Raw genomic sequence first — 14165 nt, forward strand, 5'->3', positions numbered from 1 at the left:
AAACTAATGCTATTTTCAGCAACATGGATGGACATAGAGATTATCATACTAAGTGAAGTAAGTCAGGCAGAGAAAGACAAATATCATATGATATCGCTTATAAATGGAATCTTAAAAAATGACACAAATGAACTTATTTACAAAACAGAAATAGACTCACAGACATAGAAAACAATATTAAGGTTACCTAGGGGAAAGGGGGGAGGGATAAATTAGGAGTTTAGGATTAAAATATACACACTACTATATATAAAATAAATAACCAACAAGGACCTACTGTACAACAGAGGGAACTATACTCAATATCTTTTAATAACCTATAATGGAAAAGAATCTAAAAAAGAAAAAAATATATATATATATAGATCACTTTGCTGTACACCTGAAACTAACACAACATGGTAAATCAACTATATTTCAATAAAAATTTCTAAAAATCTTATATTTGTATGGAAATATGTATGGAAATATGTTAATATAAATGTTTCAGACATTACATGAAATTTCTAAAAATCTTATATTTGTATTTGTATGGAAATATGTATGGAAATATGTTAATATAAATGTTTCAGACATTACATGAAATTTCTAAAAATCTTGTATTTGTATGGAAATATGTATGGAAATATGTTAATATAAATGTTTCAGACATTACATGAAATTTCTAAAAATCTTGTATTTGTATGGAAATATGTATGGAAATATGTTAATATAAATGTTTCAGACATTACATGAAATTTCTAAAAATCTTATATTTGTATTTGTATGGAAATATGTATGGAAATATGTTAATATAAATGTTTCAGACATTACAGGAAACGTCTAAAAATCTTATATGTTCTGGTATAATGTTATAAGTAATAATCCTAGTTATTACTTTAAAATGTATATCTCAGAAATAACTAATTTTCTTGTCAACTGCATTATTATGAACTTTCATCAAATCTTTAACCATGGTCATTTTTAAGTCTTTTGTCATTTACAGACAGTTCTGGGTGTACTCTGATGATTTTGCAAATATGTTCCTATAAAAGAGTTTCATCTTCAAGAAATTCATGGAAAAGACTCTGACAAGTACAGGTTTCTGGTAACTGACTGTACTGCTGAACTGAATGAATAAGCATTTTCAGAACTCTAATGAAAAACTGATGTACTCATAAAACTGCTAACAAAAGATCAAGATGAAAAAAAAGAAATTAATTACATGGGACTGAGTGAACTGATGAGGATGAGTATAATTTTTGTGACTTTCTGTCTGAATTAAAAAAAAAAAAATCCCACAAGGACTCAGAGGAAAAGAATATACAAATCAATTTTCACTGCAAAGTAAAGGAGCTGTTACAGTGGAGGATTACTGGACTGAATGTCAATATTATGACATAGTATAAGTGTGTTTCATGTTTGGTAATTGCAATCATTGTTGCTTTTGTTGTGGTCATCCATGTACAATGCTTGGTGTCAGTCTATCTATCTCTTGTAAAAATAAAATACAGTGTGTGTGTGTGGAAAAAAAAAATTGAAAAAAATTCTAAATTTTCTGTTTAGTGTATTTTACCACAATTAAAAAAAAATAAAATGGTTAAAAAATAATGAAGAGACTTTCAGGAAAGTATGGGATATTATCAAGTTGTTAATATTCATAATATTCATATCATCAAAGTCCCAGAATAGAGAAGAAGAAATAAAGACTTTCAGACATACCAAAGCTGAAAGAATTCATCACTAGTAAACCCAGAGTAAAAGAAATGTTAAAAGAAGTCCTCCAGGCAGAAGGGAATTGATACCTGATGATACCTGATGAAAATATGAGGTCATAAATAATAAATATATAATATTTTTCTTTCTATTTAAATGTCTTTAAAAGATAAGTGACTAGCTTATACAAAAGTAATGACAATATATTGTGGGGTTTATGATATGTACAAATAAAATGAATGACAACAATATCATAAAGGCTGCGAGGGAAGAATGGAGGTAAACTGTTGTAAGGTTTTTATATTGTACATGAAGTGGTATATTATCAGTTTAAGGTAGACTACTATGAGTTAAAGATGTATACCATAAACCCTAAAGTCAGAAAACAAAGAGATGCACAGCAATAATACCAAGAACAATAATAACCAGAACTGGCAAAGGACTCATACCCAGAATATATAAAGAACTACAAATAAATAAGAAAAAGGTAGTACTAAGAAGCAAAAGACTTGAAATCCAAATGGACCATTATAAAAATGTGCTCAAACGCAACATTAATTAAGGAAAAGCTAGCAAAAGTCATAAAGAGATGCCACTACAAACCAACTAGAATGGCTAAATTTAAAAATTAAAACTGACAATAAGTGTCAGTGAAGATGTGGAGAACAGGGAGCTAGTTATACTGCTGTGGGGTGCAAAATGGCACAAATAATGAAAAAAATAGTTGGTACCATCTACAAAGTTGAAGATACATATAGTATGACCTAATAGTGTCACTCCTAGACACATAACTTAGAGAAGAGGGCACATGTACACCAAGAAACATATAAAAGCATGTTTGTAGCAGCAAAAGTTGGAAACTGGTAACAACTCAAACTCCCATCAACAGTAGATGGACAAGTGAACTATGCTGTATCACCCAGAAGGCTATGCAGTAATGAAAATGAGTGAAGTATAGGTCTTCATAGCAGTACACATAAATCTCACAAAAGATGCTGAGCAAAAGAATATATGCGTGATGAATCCATTTAAATAAGGTTAAAAAACAAGCAAAACATATTTGGGCAATAAAATGATAAAGAAAAGCAGGGAAATGATAAAGCCAGGATTTTGGGGGTTAGGGAGGGGAAAGGGAGGGCTTCTGGAAAGCTAGTGCCATTCTATATACCTTGATCTGGAGGGTTGAAACATAGGTGTTTGCTTTAAAATTTACATTTATAATACATTGATATATACTTTCCATATATTAAAACTAAACAAAAATTGAAAGAAAATCAATATATGGTTGAGGAAAAAAATCTAACTTTATTTGGTTGCTTACTTTCCCTAACATTACTTATTAAACCATCTATATGTGATTACAACTTAATATATTCCATTCTTACTTGCACTTGAGATTTGGTAACTGTTGTTATCAACAATAGTTTTTGGCAAGGATGAATGGACTTTTGCGGGGGGTGGGTGAAGGGGAGAGATAGTAAAAGTGTGAACTAAAATGCAGGAGACGGAGATAGTCATCCTCATGGGATTTGTTGTTAAATAGGAAAATTCTAGAGACAGAACCGAAAAGAGAGAGGAAGTCTGTGAGAGGTTTGCCAAGTCAGAGAGCAAAGTGTCACCTGATAAAAGGACTTATTTATGAATGAGCTCAGAGCAAAACTATTTGGAGGAAATCTAAAGAGGACATGCCTGCAGGATGGAGGTTGGTTATACTGGGTGCCTGGCCCAAGGGTACAGCCTCCATTTACACCATGTAGGCGGTAACATAAAGTTTGCCTAATGTTCTCAAATATTTGATATATTGCTATTTTTAAATATGTTTATTGCTCGCTTTTTCTTACTTTAAACATAGTATTTATTTTTTAACATCTTTATTGGAGTATAATTGCCCTACAATGGTGTGTTAGTTTCTGCTTTATAACAAAGTGAATCAGCTATACATATACATATGTCCCCATATCTCTTCCCTCTTGGTCTCACTCCCTCCCACCCTCCGCATCCCACCTCTCTAGGTGGTCACAAAGCACGGCGCTGATCTCCCTGTGCTATGCGGCTGCGAGTGGCATAGACATATATACACGACCAAACGTAAAATAGATAGCTAGTGGTAAACACAGCATTTATTGATGGAAGAAAATTACAGAAAAATATGTAGTGCCACATTTTGTCCAACCTTGACGGCGGGATTCATTCCCTTTTTAGCGCACAATGAAGGACTGGCCGGAGCAGCCCCAGGGCCGGCCTGAAGGGCTGCGGTTGATCTGGAAGTGGGGCACGGACCAGCCTTGCCTCCACAGTGCAGAGCCAGCAACCCTCCTGTCTAGGCGGGAGTCTACCTAGGTTGCAGGGCGGGACTGAGAGGTGCGAGGGCTGCTTTAGATGCCAGGCCCTTTCCCGGGAGCCCCGCCCAGGCCCCGCCCCGCCCCGGCCGAAGCCCCGCCCCGGCCCCGCCCGCGCCTTGCCGCGCGCCCACACTCAGAGCCCGAGCCGCGGTCGCTCATCTGACCCGAGCCACAGCGGCCGGAGATGCAGCGGCGTGCCGCGCTGTGCCTGCGCCTGTGGCTCTGCCTCGGACTGCTCGACAGCGAGCGTGGTGAGCCCTCCGCCTGCCCCAGTGTACAGCTGGCCACGAGGGGGGACGTTTTCCCTGGGCAAATGGTGGGACCTCACCGATGGGAGGCGGGCGGGGGACAGGGCCCGCGGGACCCTCCGGCACGAGACAGGGTCGGGGGCCAGGGATTCAGACACCGGAAGGAGCACGGCGAGTCGGGCCGGGCTTGCCGGGGTGAGGAAAGGGCGGGGACGGGGCGCGGGGCTACACCGCAGCTTAGAGGTGGTGCCCAGTCCCCGACTGCGCTCCGCAGTCTGTGGCTCAGCTCCCTTGGACCTGGGCCCCTTCGCGCTGCACCCTCAGCCTGGATCCTTCGCTTGCTTACACGCTTTCCCGCGGAGTCCAGGCACCGCACTGCTCTCCTCGGACCCGGGAGCACTGGGGATTGTCCCCCCGCGCAGAGGCTGCAATCCCCGCCGGGTCATAGACCTGGGTGCGCACTTCCCGACACCTCTAGTCTGCGTTCGAGATCGGTCCTCCAGAGGGAACTCTGGTTGGTGTCTACCTTCCCCAGGCCAAGGACTGCGGGGGCGGGGGCTCGGGATCGTGGGAGATAGGCGCCGTGGGGCGGATTGGGCGCAGGTGCCTGTTGGAACTTGAGGCGAATCTTGAGTCGGCAACTCGTAAGTGATCAGCATGGCAGAAGAGGCAGAAGGCCGGCCCTCGCCGTATTTGAGGGGGTAGGACCCTGGAAGGCCAAGCTAAGGATCTTGGATCATAAGGCAGGGACCGACAAGGACGGGTCTTAAACACAGGAGAGGCAAGGTCTGGTTTGTGATGGGAACATGACTGGAGGTTGCTGCTGAGGGATCGGAGGGAAGAGAGTGTGGGGGATGAGGGAGGGAGCAGAGGGGTATGGTTGTTTGGAGATGTCAGGATAAAGCATCAGGAATGAGGGGAGGATGAGCTGGAAGCCCATGCAAGATCTGGTGACCCTGGAAATCAGAGGGTGGAGGAGGGGTAATGGGTCCCCAGTGGTTGAGGAAGGAGTTCTGGGAGGTCTGAAGGGAGAGATGGGGACCTCGCTATTTTTAAACACCATGGGCATTGAATAGTGGCTTTACATGCCTCATTTCTTTTAATCCTCACAAGGGAGTGTTAGACCCATTTTACAGATGGGAACAATTAGAGCATGGACACTTATAACTTCCCCCAAAGTCCCCGGGAAGCCAGTAGTAAGGGAAATGGTCAACCCAGGTCTTTGGAATAACAGAGCTCTGTTCTCTGTGCCTATATGGGCTGAAGAGCTGGGGATAGTGGAGGTGAGGAAGGCGTGGGTGAACCTAGGGGGAGGAGGAGGGAGGAAGACATCTGTCTGGCCTCCAAGTCAGGGCAGGTCTGAGCAGAGGGGCTGCCACTTGGCCCTTCCCCGCTCCCCTGCACCCTGCCCAGGACCAGGCTCTCACAGGTGCTCAGCATGTGTTAAGTGACTGAATGAGTGTGGGGAAGGAATTGAGTGGCGCCATGGCTGGGCTTCGGGGCAGAGGAGTGGGAGATCCCACCTTGAGGCGACATCCAGCAAGCACTGGGTGTAGTGTCCAAGGCTCAGGAGAGAGGCTGGGCTGGAGAGCTGGAGAGGAAGCAGAGCAAAGGGTCTAGGATGGGACCCTCTCCCCCAAGGAGGGGACCAGAGAGGGAGAGGCTTCCAGGGAGACGGGAAACATTCTGCATGCAGGGTTTGCGGAAAACCAGGAGAGGCTTGTGTCCTGGTGCTCCTGAGCGGAGCAGAGTGGGAGGCGGAGGAGGGAGGGGGGATGAGGTAAGTCTTTCAGTGAGTGCAGGTGATTCTTACCAAAGTTGGGCAATGAAGGAGAAGAGAGAGAATGAAGCTAAGGGGCCCATGGAAGCGGGGTGGCCCAGGCTGGACCAGGGCATGGGTCGCGGGGAGATGTCCCATGGAGAACAGACCATTGCCGCTGTCCCTGAGCCTTGCATTTGCACCACCCATTTCTGGGCTGAGGAGGACCCGAGGAGCTGCCAGCTAGATGGGGGATACTGGAGCAGAAGCATAAACACTCCAGTGCAGCCAAGTGTCAGTGCAGCCAGAGTAGGAGGCCAAGTGCTGGCAGGTGAGCAGCCTGGCCGTGAAGCTGACCCTCAAAGGTGTGATGTTGGTCCCAGAACGAGACTCTTGTCCTAGCTCTACCCCTAAATTCCTTGCTCTATTACCTGGGCCCCTCTCTTCCTTTCCTTGTGCCTCAGGTATCCCATGCATAGGAGTGCAACAAGCTGGCAAGCACTGAGGGGCTGTGCTTGGGGTTGGGCTTTTTGCCCCAGTAGTGTCCCTGTAGAGAAGGTAGGTGGCAGAGGTCACCTCCAACAGACTTTGTCTCTTGGAGCTTAGTCTAGAGAGAGGCTGTTTCTGCCTCTGAACAGTGGGCAGTCAGCTCAGGGACATGTCGGGTAAGGAGGCAACTGCTGGGAAGCTTGGTTGGCCCAGCCTGAGGATGCTGGCTCCTGCCATGGGCTGAGGCACACATGACCATCCCAGCTCTTCGCTGTCCCTGCTCCTCAGCCCTGAGCCAGACCCAGGTGTGGACAGAGGTGTGGGGGGTGGGGGGGAATGCAAGTCAGTGCAGGCAGAATGTGGGGGCTGGGCCCATCTTACTTGGTGCCTGTGGATCAGTGGCTCAGTGCTCTGGGGACTCAAGTGTAGGTGCTGCTCACATCCCCAGCATGCCGGAGGCACCGGGTCAGTGTAGCTGAAGGCTCTCTGCCTCCCCAGAGCCCAGTGCCCACATGGCCAGGCACCAGACTGGGCATGAGGTATAACAAGGGGACTGTCTGGCCAGTTCCTTGCTGTGCTATCCCCACCCTGACCCCCAGGCAGTGGCACCCCAACCCAGGGAAGGGGACTGCAGTTCTGTGCAAGTTGAAAAGTATAGTGTCTGCTCTGGGCTGTCTAGGGAGGATTTGGACCAAGCGCATCCTGCAGGGGTTTCCTGAGTGCCAGACTAGCAGGAACACAAACATGGTATCGTAGCCCAGGGGTGAAAGTGCTCAGTGACCCAGTGAGGCCCAGCTGGTGGCTGTGTGCTGCACGGGGTTGCTTCTAGCTTGGGGCTTCCTGGAGGGGTCTGCAGACTCCAGGGAAAAGGGTTCCAGGTAGGGCAAAGACCCCCTCAAAGGCCCAGAGGCAGAAGAGTCAGACGGTGATCAGATGAGGCTAGACTCCTAGGGGCGGAGGGATGAGATGGAGGAGACAGGCAAGTGGAGGTGGCAGGAGCCAGAAGCACACCTGGAAAGGGGAGGTCTGAGCAGGGAGTCACCTGGTCAGATTCCCCTGAAGGCATCACCAGAAGGGTAAGACCAGATGCAAGCCCACAGCAAGGAGGCTGTGGGTGAACCCAGGAGATACGCCAGGGAAGGAGGCAGCAGGGGATGGTGGAGAGAGAGGGACGAGTGCCAGTCTCCGGCTTAAACAACAGACAGGTCATGAAATTGTTTACCAGATGGGGACCCTGAGAAGAGGAGGAAATGTGGGGAAAGATGAGACACTCCACTAGGGAGGCAGGGCCTCAAGTCGAAGGCAGGGAAGAGGAAAGTTGGGAGCACTTGAGTGTGATGAGGCAGAGGGGAGTCGGGGAACCCAGGGAAATTAAGTGGGGTCTCAGCCATGAGGGGAAATTCTTCTCTATGTCTAGCTTACACCCCTCCCGCTGCCGCTTGGGTGTCCCCCCCACCGCCCCGCCATTGTAGATTTCTCTCCACTAGGGCCTAGCCTGTGCCCCTGAGATACCCCTCAGAGAGGGGGGATGGGTAGGGAGAGGGGTCCGGAGAGCCTCTCACACTCCTTGCACCGACCTCTGAGCAAGACACAGCCGACGTGTCCAGCTGGAGCCAGGGATTCCTGAGTTTCGATCCTTTTCAGACACTTGCTTCCTCTGGGATCTCGGTTTTCCGGTCACGCCAAAGGGAGAAGTCTGGGAGCAGGAAGATGCGGGCTTTGGCGCTGGCTGCCGCTGAGGCTGGGTGTGGCCGACAGCAGGCACGCTGCTGCTGGCTGGCTCTGGTGCCCCAGGCCACCCCCATCCCCGAGGCCTGGCTGGGGTGTGGGTGGCCCAGTGAGCAGGCACAGGTTTCAGGGTGGCAAGTGGGGGAGCCCCGCCACGTGGCCAGCGAGGTCAGCATGGGTTCATGGGAAAGGACTTGTCAGCCACAGGAGAGGACATCCTGCCTGCATTTCCCTCTTCCTGCAGCAGGAGCCCATGGCCCAGATTTAGCAGCGCTGGGGGGCCACCTCTGAGCCAGCTGGGCTGTCTGATAACACCACCCGTCCTGCTGCCACAGAGCAGAGCCCTGATCCCAGAAAGGCCAGGGCTACTGCCTGGCACAGTTGGCTGTGCTGCACTGGGAGCTCCACATCTACCAGGGTGCCCTTCTTCCCCATCTTACCCCCAGGGGGTACTCAGGCAGCCCACGGTCCCACTCAGCCTCTCCAACACTCCCTGCTTCCCAAAATTGCCTCTATGCTGCTTCAGCAGGACCACTCTAAAACACAGATCTGAGCCTTCCTCGGGCCACCCGCCCCCGCCGGCCCCTCTTGGGCTGGTAGTACAGGCCCTCCTGCTAGGGTCCCAAGGGCAGCCGTATGTAGCCCTACATCCACCTAGCCTGCACCCATCACATACCCCAGCCTCAGCACATGACCTTTCTCCTGCTCCAGATACGTGCAGAAGGCTGCTGAGAATTCCAGGCAGAAGGTGATGCTGCTCCAAGTGGGAGGGGTCTACTAGGGCGGGAGGGGGGCTTCATTCCCACTCCCTGTGTGCCCCAGGAGCACGGAATCTAGGCTTTCAGGTAGGTTCAGGGGAAGCTCTTATCCTTATACAACCTAAAGCACCATCCTCAAAGCTACCCTGAATTCTACCAAATGGAGTTTCGTTTGTATGAAGCAGCACTTATGTGCACACAGGCACGCACACACACTTGGAGTGTCTACCAGTGAGCCACACCTTGGTCTGAAATGGTTAATCAAATTTCTTCACACTAGGGTGTGTGAAGATTTTAACCTTGTGACGTAGGCTATTGTGCCCATTTTAGAGATTAGAAAATTAAGGCCAGAGGAATGAAGTGGTTCATTAGATGCTAGAGCAGCTTTGAGGGAAGTGACAAGCGTCTGGTGCCTGGGGCCAGATGGCATAGGGACTGAGGGGCAAGAAGGGGCAGGCATGGCAGGTGTTGTCCACATTCCCCAGGGAAAGCACTAGAGAGGTGGGCATGTGGGGTCCTAAATTTCTGACCACCTCATGGACATTTCCACCTTGATGTCCTGTACAGCTTTCAAAAGCAGCATGCCACTAGACACATTGCTTTCCCCCAGGCCTACCCCTGGCAGATGTGCCTACTTCAGGGCAGGACATCTGCACCTCCATCCCTTGCCTCCACACCTGTCCACACACTGTGTGCTGTTGCTTTGTTCCCTGGATCCTCAAAGCCAGTCAAGAGCAATCCAGGGTCAAGTCCATGCTGGGGATGCCACCTTGAAAAGGCTCTCATCCTTGCACTGAGGAACTGTCATGCGCAGTGAGTCAAGGCGCTGCATGAAGCCATGGAAACATGCAGAGAGGCCCCCAGGAGGGGACCTAAAATTGCTACCCTGGGGCTGGAGCAGGCACCAGGCAAGTGATGAGGGTGACTGCTGAGTCCCTTGAAAAGATCAGGTTCCATCCCTAAGCAGCGGAGAGGCAGGAAATTGTTTTAGGCAGAAGAGGGATTTGTGTTCTAGAAGGCTCCTCTGACCAGTGGGAAAGGCCTGGACCAGTGGGGAGACACTGGTGTGGTGAGCCAGAGGAGGGATTTTGAGGCTGGCCAGGCAGTGGGGTGACAAAGAAGGGGACTGGAAAGGGCAGCCCCAGAATGTCTAAGGGTGGCACTCGGGCTGGAAGGCATCTACTGCTAAGCGTCTGAGCTCTGCGAGTGCAAAGCACTTTGCCAGGTGGCAGGGAGAGGAGAGGGGCAGGCCTGGTGCTTCCAGCCACCCTGCCGTTGGTGCTGTTTCTGAGGAAGTATAGAGTAAGTAGCAGCTTCCCATAATCCTGTCCCCCAAAGATAACCTCTGACTAGCAAGTTAACCTCTGTGCCTTAGTTTTCTCATCTGCAAAATGGTAAGAATAGTACCCACCTCAGGGGGGCAATAGAGGGGTGTGGTATGCACAAGTGCAGAGGCTGTGCTGGCATACAGAAAATATTTGCTCTTGTCTGTTGTTGCAACAGGGTGTATTGGGGTAAGCAGAATTTGGGGCTCAAAGTATATGAGCATTTTTTTTTTATTACTGTGAGCGCCTGTTTGTCCACATCCTTGCCAACACTGGGAATTCTCTATACTTTTAACACTTGCTCATCTGGGCTGGGGATACTTCTGTGCCCTGTGGCTCGTTGTCCTCCTCAGTGGGTGGTGTGGTATGAGGGCTGGGGGCACCTGGCAGGAGACATCTGGGAAGCAGAGTCCCCTGGGGCTGGAGCTCAGGAGAGCTGCCAGGGAGGGTGGGGGGCTCAGAGGTAGGCTTGAAGCCCTGGGGCTGTGCCACCTCCAGGAGGAAAGAGCACACCTTGAGCAGCTCCAGTTAAATGAGCCACCAAGAGCCTAAGGCTGGGCCTGTGACCCAGGGCCCTTCTCTGGAGACTCATTCCTCCACACCATGCTCCATCTGTTCCACCTACCTGACAGTCCAAGGTCACCCGCACTCTGGTCTTTGCACATGTCCCTCTGCCCTCTGTGCCCTCCTCCTGGACCAGCAAGCTCCTGTTCAGTCTACAAAGCCTATTTCAACTCACAGGAACACTCCTTCCCACTGGCAAGGCTTTCTCTGACCACCCCCCCCCCCACCTTGGCACTGTGACCAAAGCACAGAGTCACAGTGAGATGCAACTCCTGTGACATGCAAAAGAGTCGGCAGGCAGTGACAGCGAAGGTGTCAGTGTGCCTGAGCCAGCAACAGTTTATTCTTACAATGGTTCTTAGTGTGGTATTATAGTGGTCTGTGGTTCCCAATAAACTTGGGGACAATTCTCATTTCATAAGCTTGGAGCAGGGGAAGTGACTTGCCCAAGGTCATACAGTCAGAGTGACATTGTAGGGCGTGCAGCTGGGCTCACGGAGCTTCGGGCACTCTCTCTCGGAACAGCCCCTCCCATCTCAGCCCTCTCGGTCCTGCAGAGTGGGAGGTGGGAGGACTGATGGACTATTGACCTCACCCTTGACCTCTGGAGGCACAGCGGCTGCCATCCAGGTGGGGGTGGGGGGACTCCCAAGACAGAACACCCCTGAGCCTTCTCCCAAGGTCTATGCACAAGCCTGGCCCCAAGAATGAAGGGAGAGGGCCTTAGAGCCAGCTCCCCAACTCGGCCCAGCCCTGGGACTGATGCATGGAGACCCCAACCTGGCCTCACCTGCCCCCAGTGCTTTCCCCTCAGCTTGCCTTCAGTCTGCAGCCATGGGCCTGGCCCTGGCTTCCTCTGTCCTCCAGGGCACAGCTGCTAAGGAGAGTGTGGACCAGACTAGCAGGACTGCAGTACAGCCCCTGTCACCCACCAGGTGACCATGACATTTCCTTGAAATAAGGAATTGCAAATGCAAAAACCACTACTGCTACACTCTGCCAGAGTATGTAGGGGAACCCCTGAGCTTGCACACCATCCTGACATCATCCCTGGGTTGGTTGTGCTGGACCTGAGGACAGAGCCATGGGCCAATGACATCCTGGCCCCCAGGAGCCACCCAAAGGTACAAACCTTCCCCATGTGGTGGGTGAGGGCCTGGTGTGCTCAGCAGGTGGATACTGGGTGGTGTGGCTGGTGTCTTGACTGTGTGTCAGAAGCATTGGGAGGTGAAGCTGGTTAGAAGGGGGGCCTGTTGGGCAGGGCATCGCCCTGGAGGCTGGGCCAAGGGCATTCACAGCTCCAGAGGGCCACAGGGAGCCAGTGAGGGTGTCCGCTGGGCTGCGGGACAAATTGGAGGCCAGGAAGGAGACTGCTAGGGAGCAGAGAGGTAGGGAGACTGGCACTCGGGGTGGCAGTGGGAGAGAAGGAGATGGAGAGATGGGACGGCTGAGTCCCAGGCAGGGATGGGCCTGGACTTGGCCAGACTTGGGCTCCTGCACAGCTGCTGGTTATCACTAATGTGGAGCCTGGCGCCTCAGTTTCCTCATTGCTGACTGGACTCGTGATCCCTCCCTCCCTCCCAGGCTACGTGAGGATCAAATGAGGCAGTGACTGCTGGGCTGTGGTTCAGTGCCTAACCCACAGGACTTCCCACCCCTCCTGCCTGCCCCTCACCCAGGATCCTGGTGTGCTGCTTCCACAGCCAGCGCCTGTGGCTGACCCCAGGGTCCCACTGCCCAAGGCTGCTGACAGCACAGAGAAGAGGAGGTATGCTCTCTGGCCTCCCTGACCTCGGCCTGGCGCCTGCCCGGATTGCTCTGCTCAGGCTAGGGGGCCAGGGCTGCTGGCCAGGGGAAGGAAGAAGCCAGTTCCTGGGTCAGGAACAGGAAGGCAGGGGGAGTGCGGCAGAAGTCAGGATGACAGTGCTTCCTGCTTCGGGAAGGGAAGGACAGCGGGGACAGACAACAGCCAGGCAGGAAGGATGCACCTTCTTTGGGGTTTCAGGTGGGGGCTGGGCAGCACGGAGCCTCTGGGCATGGCAAACTAGGCCTGAATCTGCCCCAGCTGCTGAGCAGCCTGGGGTACAGATGGTCACCAAGGATCCTGGCCTTTAAAACCAGAAACATCTTTTCCAAAGGAACAACAAGGTTTGACAAAGTTCCAACCCAAAGAAAGACCTCAGAGGTTTGTTTAGCCAACCAGTCAGCCACTCATCCCTCCTTCCATCCACGCATTCTTCCATCCATCCATCCACCCATTCTTCCATCCATCCATCCATTCATCCATCTATCCATCCTTCTGTCCATCTGTCTGTCCATCCGTCTATCTGTCCATCTGTCCTTCCATCTAGCCATTCTTTCTTTCTTCCAACTTTCCATCCTTCCATCCATCCATCCGTCTGTCCATTCAGCTAGCCATCTTTCCTTCCATCTTTCCACCCATCCATCCATCCACTCAACCTTCCATTCACCCACTCATCCATCCATCCATCCATTCGTCCATCTGTCCATTCGTTTATTCATTCAACAAGGATCTATGGAACCTTGACTCTCTGTCAGGTGAAGTGCTAGGCATGGAGTGGGGTAGAAAAGAGGACTGTTTGGGTCCTTACCCCATTGAAACTTACTGTCTAGTAGAGGAAATGAAAAAACATAACTTAAATAAAAAAGTAAATAACAAAATTACATATTGTGATAAGAAGAATGAGATAAGCAACCAGGAGGTTAAGGTGGAGCTTAAAGGAGGACTTTTAGGTTTTGGAGGGGGTGAGGAGGTCACGTCTAGGCTGAGGCCTGAAGACGAGAAGAAGCCAGCTGTGCAAGGCATGTGAGAGGAGACAAATCAGGAGGAGAGGTGTGTGTAAAGGCCCGGGGGTAGGAAGGAGCATAGCATGTCATGGAACAGCCTGGAGGCCATGGTGGCTGGAGGACAAGAATAGGACGTGAGAGTGGACCAAGAGAGTGTGGAGAGGGGGCGGGGGCCAGGCCACGGTCAGAAGTTTGGACTTTCTTCAAAGTGTAGTGGAAAGTCACTGACGAAATTTAAGCAGGAGCATGATTTGGCCCCTTTGTGTTATTAAACTATCACTATCAACTGTGTGAAGGATTGGAGGAGGGCAAGAGTGGGCCAGGGGGCCACTTTGGGGGCGAGTGCAGTTGGGTAGGCTCCAGCAGGAGAGTGGGGGCTGGCTCTGGGATGCTTTGGTGGTGGATGGATGGGCCGGGGTGGGAGAGGTGGGCATCCACAGGAGCTCCCA

General features: G+C 50.6%; 1 protein-coding gene across 6 annotated transcripts in view; it reads left to right on the top strand.

The window, feature by feature from the left end:
* Positions 1–4207: 4207 nt before the first annotated feature.
* FLT4 (fms related receptor tyrosine kinase 4) overlaps positions 4208–14165 on the top strand; it is a 40568-nt gene continuing 30610 nt past the window's right edge. For all 6 annotated transcript variants that reach the window (XM_007169828.2, XM_057541750.1, XM_057541751.1 and 3 more), the window contains exon 1: positions 4208–4288. In XM_007169828.2, coding sequence (XP_007169890.1) covers positions 4222–4288 — 67 coding nt within the window. In that variant the 5' untranslated portion in view covers positions 4208–4221. The remainder of the gene's footprint in view (positions 4289–14165) is intronic.

This window comes from Balaenoptera acutorostrata, chromosome 2 (assembly GCF_949987535.1).
Source record: "Balaenoptera acutorostrata chromosome 2, mBalAcu1.1, whole genome shotgun sequence".
NCBI lineage: Eukaryota > Metazoa > Chordata > Mammalia > Artiodactyla > Balaenopteridae > Balaenoptera > Balaenoptera acutorostrata.